The sequence below is a fragment of the Cheilinus undulatus genome, linkage group 5 (assembly GCF_018320785.1).
Source record: "Cheilinus undulatus linkage group 5, ASM1832078v1, whole genome shotgun sequence".
NCBI classification, from domain to species: domain Eukaryota; kingdom Metazoa; phylum Chordata; class Actinopteri; order Labriformes; family Labridae; genus Cheilinus; species Cheilinus undulatus.
The window spans coordinates 3347649-3361197 of record NC_054869.1 but is presented as its reverse complement, the minus strand read 5'-3'; the positions used below and the strand labels follow the sequence as shown (position 1 = coordinate 3361197).

Here is a 13549-nt window from a genome sequence, read left to right as displayed (position 1 = left end):
TGACCGCTGTCTCGTCCAATAGGAAGCTGTTTGGCGGGATGGGTCAGCTGACGGACGGTGTGGTTGGTTTAGACGATTTCCTGCTGACTCGTCAGTACCACGTGTGGCCGGGCTATGACTACCTGGGCTGGAGGAACGACTCGCTGGGAACTCAGGGATTTGTGGAGATGGAGTTTGTGTTCGACAGGCAGAGGAACTTCACCTCCATGAAGGTTTTAGATTCCATTTCCTTCACTTCATCCTAACTCTCATCAGATGATTTATGGATGTCTCTGCAGCATGTTCATCTCTCTGGCTCACCTTTGACAAAGAGAAAACAGAATTCTAGAAATGTTTGCAAATTTGTCAAAAGAAGAAAACTGAAATATCACATTGGCTTAAGTATTCAGACCCTTTACTTGTACTTAGTTTGAACACCTTTGGCAGCAATTACAGCCTCCAGTCTTTCTTAACATATTGCAAAAAGCTTTGCACACCTGGACTGGGGGATTTTCTACCATACCTCAGTCAGGTTAACCTTACACGCCAGATGGATGTGTGAAACACATCCATCTGGCAGCAGACAGCATTTGGGAAAAGGCAGAGCTTTTGAAAAAAACTCAGAGGGTGATTGGTTGAGCGTTCTGTGTGTCACATCTTTACGGGCCAATCAGAGCAACAAACATGACGTATTCGCTCCCGAGGAGTAAAGTCCATAGAGAACTACATAACGGGAAACATGGCAACTGTAGACATGTCAGTACACAACTCGTTGCTGTTCTTTGTTCTTCTTTAACAGAGAAATGTCATCAAGTTCTGATAAAACTGACGCTGTAGCAGCAACCACGCTAATCTCTTGCTCCATAACTGCACCAGCCTCTTGTTGCTGCTTGCTTACGTCTCTGCCACGCCCGAAAGTACTGCATCTCAACGCTGATTGGTCCTGTCACTTTCCAACTGGGCCCAACTGAGACGGGAGCTTTGCAAGATGGATTTTCCAGTGACAAACACAGAAACAGGCGTATCCATCTGCTTTGCAAGGTTACAGTCAGGTTGGATGGCAACAGCCATTTTCAGGACTGTGCAAAAATGTTCACTAGGGTTCAAGTAGGGCTGTCGCGGTATACCGGTATTGACGATAACCGTGGTATTAAAAAATAAAATTTCAATATCATGTTAAAAATGTGCATATGATAATATCGTGGAAATGATCCAGTGCTACTCCAGCGCTGTCACGAGCCCTGAACATTTTTAATAAGTCCATCAATGTAACAGATCATTCACTCCTGCACTCCTCCTACTTCTGTGCCCTCGTTCCTTAAACCGTCCAGCCTCACTTCGCAACTCCCTTTCTCTCTCTCTCTCTCTCTCTCTCTCTCCATGAGCGCCAGCGGCACACACACACTGGGAGCCGAGCAAGACGTTTAGAGAAAAAAAAGTTTTCTTTTCCTCGTTCACACAGCGCTTAACGGACAGGATGTAGAGATAGAGTCCTGTGTCAGACTGCTAACACCCTACCTGCCCATTCCCCCTGATTTCCTGATCATTAACACCTGCTGGTGCACTGTACCTGTAACATGCATGCCCAATTCCTCCTAAAGTCTGACCATCCACCTAAAACATGGAATGACAGAAGCTGCTTTCAGGTTAAAAAATTATAATATTGTGTTCACTTAAGCACTGCCCTTGACAAATAAGGTTTTTTCACTGTTCTAAACCAAGTTTTCTCACTGAATGAAGCACGAAAGAAAAGTCTCACATCCTCGTCAGCTACAATGCTCCAAAAACATCGGCAGCTGGCAGCCTGGACTAATTAACTGGGCAATATAGAAAAGAGTAACATCAGGGTGATATTTACAGTCTACATCCTTTGTTTTTTAAGCCATAGGTGGAATTATTTTCCTGATCATTTTTCCTGAGTGCCAAAGAGCGCAGTGCTCCGTCAGCTCTCTGTGAGAGTTTTTTACTCTTTTTGCCCCTTTCTGTCCCTGTCCTTGTCCGTACTTGTCTGAGTATTGTCCGCTTTATGAAAAGAGGCCAATTTTTATGGATAGAAGGAATTTCCCCTCAAATAACAGTATTATGGCTCAGTATCTCTGTGCCAGTGTCCCTTCCTGTGTGTCATGACATGCATCAGAGCAGTGGAGACATACTGGCTGCAGAGCTGTGAGGAGCGTTCAAGCTTCTGTGCGCATTTAAAGAAATTAGACTGTGCCCTGTTCACTAACTTTAACAGTTTTAGTGCAAGCAAAAATTAAATTCAGATCTGATCCCAACGCAGCCATCTTACTTGGTTCTTTCAGTAGAGCTAACAGGAAAAGTCTCATAAAAAAACTGCTGCAGGTGCTCTTTAAATATGTCTGTAAATAATTATATCCTAATATGTTTATTACCCTACGTTTCTGACACTGTTTTGGCATTATGATATGTAAATCTTGTGTGGTGGATAAGTTTATAAGTCAGAGGTGGAGCCATGGCGGGTCTTGTGGGGTCTATGCCCCTTGTTATCTTAAAAGCCCTGAATCTTTAACTCTGGTAAAAGTACGTTATGTCCGATAACTGATGAATGTAAAAAGAACTATCTTAGATTTTGGTAAAGAGATTGACCCTGCTGATCACAACATGGGAATTTCATTCTTGTTGCCGAACTGAAAAACCCCTAAATCATATGTTTGTTTGTTTTTTTTTTACTTTGAAAAGCTTAAAAGCACATGCTACAGAATAAATAAAAACCTTACTATTAATATTTCTGCATTTTTTAAGAAATATGAACCTCTGCAGTGACACAGCAGCTGCAGTACCTCCTTAGACAGGTATTTTGAGTGTAATTCATCTACCAAAAGAGAGAACACAACATAAATAAAGTTAAAGATAAATTTGATTAATTGTCCCATTATTTAAATTTTTATTGATATCGTGATGATATCGTTATTGTGACATTTTTTGCCCACGATAATCGTGAAGTGAAAATCTGATATCGTGACCCTAGGTTCAAGTCTGGCCACTCTAGGACACTCTCAGAGCTGCTCCTGTGTTGTCTTGGCTGTGTGCTTAGGGTTGTCATGTTAGAAGGTTGGAAGGTGAACCTTTGGCCCAGTTTGTGGTTCTGAGTGCTGACAAACAGGTTTTCATTGAGGACATCTCTGTCCTTTGCTCCACTCAGCTTTCTCTCAACCCTGACCAGTTTCTCAGTCCCTGCTGCCGAAAAAAAAACACCCCCACAGCACGATGCTGCCACCACCATGCTTCACTGTTGGGATGGTATGTGTTAGGTGATAAGTGGTGTCTGGTTTCCACCTTGTTTCTTGACACACTTGAGACTCTTGTATCTCACAGTCAGAGTTTTTCATATGTTTTGTCACTCTGACACAAGTTGCTCGATTGGCCGGGAAACCAGCCCTTGGAAGAGTCCTGGTTGTGCCAAACTTCTTCCATGGGACAATTCTGGAGACCACAGTGCTCTTGGGGACCTTCAGTGCACCTGATTTTGTTTTCTAGCAGCCTTCCACAGATCTGTGCCTGTCAATAATCCTTTCTCTGAGCTCTGCAGCTCTGCAGTTCCTTTGACCTCATGGCTTGGTTTCTGCTCTGATATCATTGTCAGCTGTGAGGCCTTCTATAGAGAGGTGTGTGCCTTTCCAAATCATGTCCAACCAGCTTAATTTAGCACAGGTGGACTCAAGTCAAGGTGTAGAAACATCTCAGCAAAGATCAGGAGAAATGGGAGGAACCTGAGCTACATCTACAGAGTTGTTGCAAAGGGTCTGAATATTTATGTCAGTGGGATATTTCAGTTTTTAATTTTTCATACATTTGAAAAATGTATAAAATCCTGTTTTGACTTTGTCATGATGGTTCACTGAGTGTTAATGAGGATGTTTTTTATTTTCAATTGTTGCATCAGGCTGCAAAATAACAAGAGGGTCTGAATACTTTCTGAATGCACTGTATATTACAAACAGCTGTTAATCTGAAACCAAGCATCCACTGGGTAGTTAGAAGCCAATTATGATCTGTTTCTGGAGTCACATGGCTGGTTATGCAATCAGGCTGAATTTCAGTCTCATCATGAGTCATTTTTGGTTCAGTGTGCAGCGAATCACTCTGCATAGTTCATGACTCTGGCCAAAAGATAGATTGATAAAGGAGGTTATATTGCATCACTGGTGTTTACAAAACATTCCCACACAGGCTGTAAGTTTTCCATTAATGCCCTCCATTAAACCTCTGCAAAAAGAACTGAAACATCATTCCTTTTCTGTTTATAATGTTATAATCTCTCCTCTGTCATCCATCCAGGTTCACAGTAACAACATGTTCTCCCGCGGTGTGAAGATCTTTGCCTCCGTTTCCTGTTGGTTTAAGCCCCGCCTCATTGCTGGCTGGGAGACGGAGCCAGAATCCTTTAAAACAGTGTTGGACGATAGAAACCCAAGTGCCCGCTACGTCACCGTCCCACTGAACCGCCGCACGGCCAAATCCCTCCGCTGCCGCTTTTACTTCGCTGACGTCTGGATGATGTTCAGTGAAATCTCCTTTCAGTCGGGTAAAACACAAACACAGACATTTACAGACCTATTTCTGTAGACAAAAATACTGTGAAATAACTTGCCTTTGTTTGTCCCTCAGAGGACACTATACTCCCCACACAGCCAAGCCTAGTGGTGACCTCTTCAGCACCGAATAAGGACAGCACCATGCCAACCACGCCAAAGACCGGTATAATTTAATGAAGAATAAATTCTATAAGTTTAATGCATCAGGGCTTCTCTGTGCATTCATTATAAACTGTTAAAATATAAGAAAGATGCTTTTTTATCAGCAGTCTGAGTTCTCCTCTTTCTCATCTACAGTTAATCCCTCCGCCAGTGGTCCTCCAGATGACGGCAACACACCCATTCTGATTGGCTGCCTGGTGACCATCATCCTGCTGCTGGTCATCATCATCTTCCTCATCCTGTGGTGTCAGTATGTCTGCAAGGTGCTGGAGAAGGTGAGCCAATAAACAAAAGACAAAGTGGAGTTTCATGTTAATGGCCTCAGTGTCTGACAGGACCCTGTAGAGCAGTGTTGCCATATTGTTAAGAAAATTATTTACAAGAGCCACAATCTAAGTGGTGAAGAGTGGCAATTAAACTAAATTAAAGGTGGCCAAAATGGTCAAAAAGCAGCAAACACTGGGAGAAAAATGGCAAAAGGGCAGAAAGTGGGTGAGAAGTGACCAGAAAATGAGTTAAAGCATGAGTTAAAACTGGTAAAGAAAAAAGGTAGGAAAAATAAGCAAAAAGTGGCATTTGATAGCAAAAAGCAGGATAAAAGTGTCAAAAATGGGTGACAAAAGTGTGATCAGGAAAAGTGACAAAACCAAGTGGCTTAAATAGGCTTAAAGCGGCAAACACTGGGAGAAAAGTGGCAGAAAGGGCAGAAAGTAGCAAAAAAGGGTGAGAAGTGACCAAAAAATGAGTTTAAGGTGGTAAAAATGGGCCAAAAGTGGCAAAAACATGGCAAAGAAATAAGTGAAAAGTGATTTAAATGGGCAAAAGTCAGAAAAAAAGCAGGAGAAATTGGCAAAAGTGGCATTTAATTGCAAAAGGTAGCTTAAATGAGCAAAAAGTGGCAAGAAAAGGTGGAAAAAGGGGCAAAAAAATGCAAAAAGCAGGATAAAAGGGGCAAAAATGGGCTTCAAGCAGTAAAAATGGAATTAAGGGGAATGGAAATATTCACACAAGAATAGAGGTTGACAATTAAGTTAGAAAATTAAAGCCTATTGTGTAAGTATGGGAAACAAACTGATTAATGTGACTTGCAATGGACATTTTCTGAGGTCCTATTTTCCTTTTAAAGGTTTTCTGGGGGAAAAATATTTCAAATTAAGACATAAAAGAGCCACAAATCATCACAGAAGAGCCACAGGTGGTTCATCCACATTGAGTATCACTGCTGTAGATGTTAAAAGACTAAAATCTGATTTTTTTTTCACTCAAATGTGGGAGTTGCTGGCCTTCTTCACAGCAGCTTGTTGCGTGTGTCCTTTTGTCATGTTAAAATAACTTTAACCCTTTCATAGATAAGACTAATTAAAGCAATGTAACACACTTTCAGATCACTGATATGTGTTTGTAATGGTTAATGAAATGTTCTCACCTCAGGCTCCACGGCGGATCCTTGACGAGGAGGTGACAGTCAGACTGTCATCCTGCAGCGACACTATCATCCTCCAGACGCCCCCTGTGCCTCCCCGCTCAGGTCATGCATCGACAGGTAGACAATGACAGAAGAGTTGCTTTCATGCATACTATGAGTTGAAGTCGAAGGGTTAAAATGCAGATCTTTTAAGAACTGCAAACATAAAAATGCTCCTGCAGTTGTAACTTGTTATGGCTTTTGGAATCAAACCTGTTTCAGCTGAAGCTTTTCTATTGAAAAGTTGGGGTACTGTCTAAATGTAAATGAAAACAGAAGTCAATGATTGTCAAATCTCATAAACCGGTATTTTATTCACAATAAACAACATGTCAAATGTTGAAACTGAGACATTTCATCATTAATGAAAAATATTACATCATTTTAAATTTCATGGCAGCAATGCTTCTCAGAAAAGTAGGGACAGGGCCATGTTGACCATTATGTAGCATCCCTCTTCTTTTTTAACAACAGTCTGTAAACGTCTGGGAAGTGAGGAGACCAGCTGATGAAGTTATGAGAGAGGCGTGTTGTCTCATTCTTATCTGATGTAGGATTCAAGCTTCTCATCAGTCCTGGGTCTTCTTTGTCTGATTTTTTCCTTTTCTTATTCGCCAAATGTTTTTTTTTTTTTTTTTTTTTTTTTTATTGGTGAAAGGTCTGAACTGCAGGCAGACCAGTTCAGGACCCAGACTCTTCTCCCGTGAAGCCATGCTGTTGTGATGGATGTGGTGTGTGGTTTAGCATTGTCATTCTGAAATAGTCAAGGGCTGCCCTGACAGAGACATTGTCTAGATGGGGGCATATGTTGCTCTAAAGATAACAAGCTGGATTCTCCCTCTCCTCTCTAGTCCACAGGACACAGCGTCTGTGGTTTCAAAAAAGAAGTTCAATTTTTGAACAGTTTTCCAGTCCATGTTAAATGAGCTTTGGTCCAGAGAAGATGGTGTGTTTCTAGACACTGTTCACATATGGCTTCTTCTCTCCATGATCCAGCTTTAACTGTCATTTGTGGATGGCACAGCCAACTGTGTTGACAGACAATGATTTCTGATGATTTCAATGTCCCTGAGCCCATGCAGTGAGTTCAGCACAGAATCATGCCACTGCCATCTGAGGACCCAGCAGTCATGATCGTCCAATATTGACCTTGCCCCTTCACAGAGAGATTTCTCCAGCTTCTCTGAATCTTTGTATGATATTATCCACTTTAGATGCAGGATTAGTCAAAGTCATCACAATCTTAATTTGAGGAAAATTTTTAGACACAGTTTTTGCAGATTAGTCAGCCTCTGCCTATCTTGATTTCTAAGACTATGCCTCTCTAAAATGCTCCTTTCATACCCTGCCATGTCACTGACCTGTTGCCAATTAACCTTATTAGTTGCAAAATGTTCCTCCAGCTGTTTTTCATCAGTACCACTCACTCTTCCAAACTTTTGTTGACCCGTCCTGACTTTTTTGACATGTGTGGCTGCCATGTAATTTGAGATGAGCTAATATTTTTTAATGAAATGGTAACATGTCTCAGTTTTAACATCTGATATGTTGTTTATGTTCTACTGTGAATAAAAATGTTTTTTTAGACCTGAAAATCATTTCATCCTGCTTTTTACATTTTACGCAGCGCCCCAACGTTTGAGGAATTGGGCTTGTAAGAAAAGCCCCTCAAGGGTACAATAAATGTGTAACAAAGCACTGCTGTCCCTCCCAAATATGCATCATACACAGAAAAACAATGAAAACTTTGGCATAAGATTTCCCTCTACTTCATCTGCCCTGACTCTCTCTGAAACCACAACCACAACACAGACAAAACCATAACCAATAATTGGATATAAATCAATATGGAAACATCAGACAATTCCAATATTTACATCTCAAATGTATAAATAAAATCACATAAGAATCCAAGCACAGCTCAGAAAGACTTTTCACTCCTACTTCCCTCTACTTGCTCTGTCTCCCTCAGGCCCTCCAAACACTGACCCTCACTATGAGAGAGTTTTCCTGTTGGACCCTCAGTACCAGAACCCGGCAGTGCTGAGAAACAAGCTACCCGAGCTGTCGCAGAGTGCAGAGGCCTCAGGTAAAACTACCAGAAACATTTTTCAACCTTTTGTACTGAAAGAAGTAAGAGCTCTAAAAAAATCTAACCCCTGAGTTAACAAATGATAGAATTTCCCTCCAAATCTCCCTGCTCCTATCGCAGATTTCACATAATATTTATGCTTAACCTCATCTTTGGAGGTTTGATAACATTTCTAAAAGACCCTCATCTGAGTATAAGTAAATCTGATACATTTCTGCTGATAAAAAGCTGCAGATTTCCTCCACTGCATGTTCAAACATGAAGTAACAGAGTTAAGGCCTTCAGTTAACTACTGCTGCAGTCTGCCCCCTGCTGGCAGATCTACGCCTTCATACCTTTCCTGTTTTCTTCAACAGCCTTTGGATGCTTCTCTGCGTTTAACTTTCTGAATGTCCTTCAGAAAACATTGCACAACTTTCTGCTTTATTTTCCTACTTTCTGTTTGTTTCTTGATGATGCCATAAAAACGTTTAAGTGCATGCCTCATTCATTCTGCAGTTTTTCTCTCTTTTACCTCCCAGCCCTCTCTGTCTCTGTCCTCCTCCTCCTCTTCCTCCTGCAGCTCTCCTCCTCGGTAATCCTCTCTATGACCTCCTCCTGCTGACTTCCTGTCACATGAAATCAGGCTGGCTGCGTGGTAAGAGCTGAAAGGTGTGACTTCAGACATTTTAGCACCTACCTACATCAAAATGCTTTTTTTCATATAACAAATTTAAGATTCCCTCAAAAATCTGAAGTTGTTTTGTGTTTTAATGTGCCTGTGTTGGCGATAGCCAGATTTAAGGCTTTTTTGGGGGCGGTTGTCTGCTGGTGTGTCCAGACATTCCTTGTAAAAGAGATTTCTGAAGAAAGCATTGAGGAATGTTTTTCAAACTTTGCATCAATTTCCACTCTATCTTAAGGATGAACTGATCAGATTTTGGAGGTTACAGGTCAAAGTTCAAGGTCATAGGCCTCATGGTCATGCCTTGCTTTCCGGGTGGTTATTATGAACATGATATCTCCTGAAAAGGAGATAAAGTTCTTCAAACTTTGCATCAACGGCTACTTTGACTCAAGGATGAAAATGCTCCAGTTCATTTTTTTCTTTTGTACATGATGACACAAGAATGCTGAGGGATTTTTTCAGACTTTGAACAAATGTGCACAAATCCAGCCCTTCTTTTTGACCCACCATTGTTCCTCCACTGTCTGATAATTAAACTTAGCACAAAAAGTAAGGAAAGCCTGTCTATTTCCATTTAAAATGGAGCCACATTTGTAAGTAACATTGTGGAATGAGCAGCAGAGCTGAGTCTATAGGTAGTGCCCATGAAAAATTTGCCAATCTTCTCTGCCAATGCCAAACCCCTTGTTCTACCATTGATTTTTGTTTAGTGGATTGGATGACTGAAGTTTGAAGAAACAAGACATATTGACAATTTTACAATTTATTCATTTAACAAACAGGAGCCTCGGTAGTGTGTGGAAGAACCATACACAGCCACAACAGCCTGGCGGCTCCTCCTCATGCTGGTCACCAGCCTGGTCACACACTGCTGTGGGATGGCATCCCATTCTTCAACCAGCATTTGTCGTAAGTCAGCCAATGTTGTGGTGTTGGTCACCGTGGTACAAGCAGCACGCCCAAGGTGATCCCACAAGAGTTCAATGGGGTTAAGGTCAGGACTGCTGGCAGGTCATTCCATCCTCTCTGCTCCCAAATTCTGGAGGTAGTCTCTGATAAACCCCGCTCTGTGGGGGCGAACTACATCATCCTGGAGGATTGAGTTCAGTCCCAGATTGTGGAGATATGGGATTTCCACTGGTTGCAGAATCTGATCTCGATATCTCCCTGCACTGAGATAGCCTCCAATGATGACAGGCCTCGTTTTTCCAGTGAGAGAGATGCTGCCCCACACCATCACACTGCCTCTACCAAAAGATGTTACTCTATCGGTGCAGCAATCAGCATAGCGTTCTCCGCGTCTTCTCCACACTTTGACCCTACGATCGAACTGCCGAAGGTAGTATCTGGACTAATCACTTGATATAACGTTCCTCCACATGTGCAGGCTTGGGTGCACATCGAAACCAGTGCAAACCAACCTGATAGTTAACAGCAGTCATAGCAGGCCTCTTGGCAGCCCTATGAGACTGGACTTTGGCTGCCTGCAGCCTTTTCCTCATTGTCTAGGCAGAGAGCTGTCAGCCACATCATCCAGTAAATCTTGACTACAAATCTGTAGAAGACAGCCGATGGTACCTAAGTGCTGACAGGCTGAGGAAACGGTATTCTTGGCGTGTCGTCTTCTTGGAACACCCACTTCGCGGCCTGTCTTTGACATCCTCTGTTACATGAAACTTGGCCTTCAGTTTGGAGATGGTACTAAGGCTCACTCCAAATAATGTCACAACTTGGTATTGCAGAACACCAGAATGATGTTGCTCTATCACACGGGCCCTATCCAGATCAGTCAAACCTGGCACACTGATTCTTGGAGACACCTACTGACCACTGTAGCAGGGCCCATGCCCACAGGTGCTGAAAATGAGGGCTTGATTGTCAGCACCTGGGGGTAACAGAAGCTCAAAAGCTGTTTGGCATTAGCAGAAAAGATTTGACAAATTTTTAATGGGTACGGCCCACATACTCAGCTCTGCTGATCATCCCACAAATGCATGTTCCTTACAAATGTGGCTCCATTTAAAAGGGAAATCAGCAGGCTTTCCAACAGTGTAGGTATTATTGACTCTTTTTAGTCAAACTTTGCCTGTGAGCGCAACTGAACACACACTTTTCATTTTCTCTCCAAAAGCGTGTGGAGGAGGTTATGCTGAACCCGACATCACCCAGTGCACCCCCCACCAGTGTTTCCATAGCAATGCACCGCACTATGCTGAGACGGACATCGTACGTCTGCAGGGCGTCACAGGAAGCAACATGTACGCCGTCCCTGCCCTCACCGTGGACTCCCTCACCAGGAAGGACATCTCAGCAGCCGAGTTCCCACGGCAACAGCTGATCTTCAGGGAGAAACTGGGGGAAGGGCAGTTTGGAGAGGTGAGCCCAAAGGAGGCGAGGTGCAAGTAATTCAAGATGACTACTCATGAATTCAATTAAAGTGTTTTTGTTTAACCCCAAAATATGATGTTTAACTCCTTATCTTCTGAAGGTCCATCTTTGTGAGGCCGAAGGACTCCCAGAATTCCTTGGGGAGGGGTCTCCTCTCCCGGACAGGGATGGTCTCTCAGTGTTGGTGGCTGTTAAACAGCTGAGAGCTGACGCTACGAGCCAAGCCAGGTAATCAGTGTTTTATGTTTACTGGTATGAGGAGGAGTTTTGAAGACAGAGAGTTGCCAATGTTACCTCAGGTTTAAACAACCATGGTTTATACATCACGGATCACTGCATACAATCATTTAGAAAATACATCTCAGTAAATAGAACAACTCATGCTCAACTGTTTGCTAACTGCTATTAAACAAATAAAGAGGAGGTAAGATGCACAGTTAAAGGAAGACAGTGATGTAGCAGGGTGGCATTGTGGATTTATTGAATAAAACCTGATTTTCATGGACAGGATCTCAAGGCGCAGTCTGTGAGAGGAGGGTTTTCTGGTCAGGAGCCTCAAAACCTCATCTCTGCTGTTCCCAGATGATGTGGTTCTTCTTTCTTCCTCAGCCTGGGGCGGGAAGTGGCTGTTATGAGAATTAGCACATTTAAGTTAAAGGCAATGGTCCTCTGCAGGAAAATGGTGGTTTGCTCCCTCCGGGTGGGGAGAATGTCCTGTTACAAGTGAAGGAGTACAAGTAGCCCGGGGTCTTGACCAGGAGTGAGGGTAGAATAGACCAGTCTTAATGTAGCCCTGAGCTGCTAACTCACATGGATCAGTATCATTGATCACATGTACAGTACTGTGCATAAGTTTTAGGCGTGTTTGGACCAAAAGTTGAGGCTGTAATAAGGCGTAGATATGGTGAGTGAATTGCCTTAGGGCACCATTAGGCGAGAAGGACTGACACACCCCCAGTTGTGCTCTGGAGTTCTTTGCATATTACCAGGGGCATTGGGAAATCATCAGTTGAAAAAATAACAAAGTCCACATCTTTAGGGCAGAGTAAGCGGTGGATATGGTGACTAAGCATGGCCTAGGCTATCATCCGGTTGGGTAGTAGGTAGGGCTGGGACAATTCACTTTTCTCCTGATTCGATTTTTTACGATTTTTTTCAGGTGCCGATTCGATTTAAAATTGCGATTCTACGATATTGCCGATTTTTGCAATCTTATGTTAGCTTTTTAAACACCAGTGAAAAAGATGAATGATAATGATGCCTACAGACTATATCAGGAAAAATACACATCACATGTGTATAACGATACATCACAAAATATGTCTAACTAGAGAATACAAAATAGTTATAAAATGGTCAAGTGCAGGATTTCTCAGTTTATTCACAACAATTTAGTATCAATTTCACAAAATTTGACACAGACTGAGCTAAATACTGAATATGAAGTGCATAAAGTCTAAACATATGTGTGTAGTATATATATATATATGTATAACTTATTATGTAATTTTAAGTTAATATCGAATTTAACAATGTAGAATTAAGCTATTTAAAAAAATATATATAGTCCTGCATCGTCTTGCATTTTACCTATCTTTGTTCAATCTGAAGATGAGGACTTTCCCCATTTGTTGCACTGAATTAAAATGCTACTGTGATTTTTTTTTTTTAAGAAAAGGGGAATAAATTATTATAGAGTGAATGTACTCCAATCCCTTATATTTCATATTTTATCAGTTTTTTATGTCATCACATAATGTGTTTGTGGAGGGAGATTATGGGAGACGAGCTGATCGTCACGTCCAGCTTTAAGACGGATGGACTGTGTTTTGCGGAGGGCATGACGTGACAGGCCAGTGTTTCTTCCTTGTGTTACCGAAGCCGTCATTCTTAACGACACTACACGGGACAGGTCCTTACAAATAATACGACTGTGATTATGGTTGCATGAGTAGAGACCAGCGGTAGCTTCAACGGGCTTGTTTGTTGATGTTAGCCGCTAGCTGTAGCGCTAACGCGATGATGCCTAACTAGTAGATTCGTTGTGTTGTCTCAGTATTTTACTCTGGCGTGGCATATCTTGCAAACGACTGTCTAACTCCTGTCTAAGTTTGTGCTGTCTTTAATGTTTTGGAAGCCAAAATAAGTCTACACATCCACTATAAATGCGGCAGAAGTTGCTCTGCTGGGTAGGTACAAGCAACCGGCTCACACAGACCGGAAGTCTCGTGTGATCTCGT

At 42.2% G+C, this 13549-nt stretch overlaps 1 protein-coding gene across 1 annotated transcript in view; it reads left to right on the top strand.

Annotated features, from left to right (window-relative positions):
• The window catches only part of ddr2l (discoidin domain receptor family, member 2, like), a 51012-nt gene that overhangs the window by 31062 nt on the left and 6401 nt on the right, over positions 1–13549 (top strand). The window contains exons 8-15 of the mRNA XM_041787940.1: positions 23–212; positions 4279–4525; positions 4609–4698; positions 4833–4972; positions 6129–6240; positions 8135–8251; positions 11053–11297; positions 11410–11537. Of these exons, the coding sequence (XP_041643874.1) occupies positions 23–212; positions 4279–4525; positions 4609–4698; positions 4833–4972; positions 6129–6240; positions 8135–8251; positions 11053–11297; positions 11410–11537 (1269 nt within the window). The remainder of the gene's footprint in view (positions 1–22; positions 213–4278; positions 4526–4608; positions 4699–4832; positions 4973–6128; positions 6241–8134; positions 8252–11052; positions 11298–11409; positions 11538–13549) is intronic.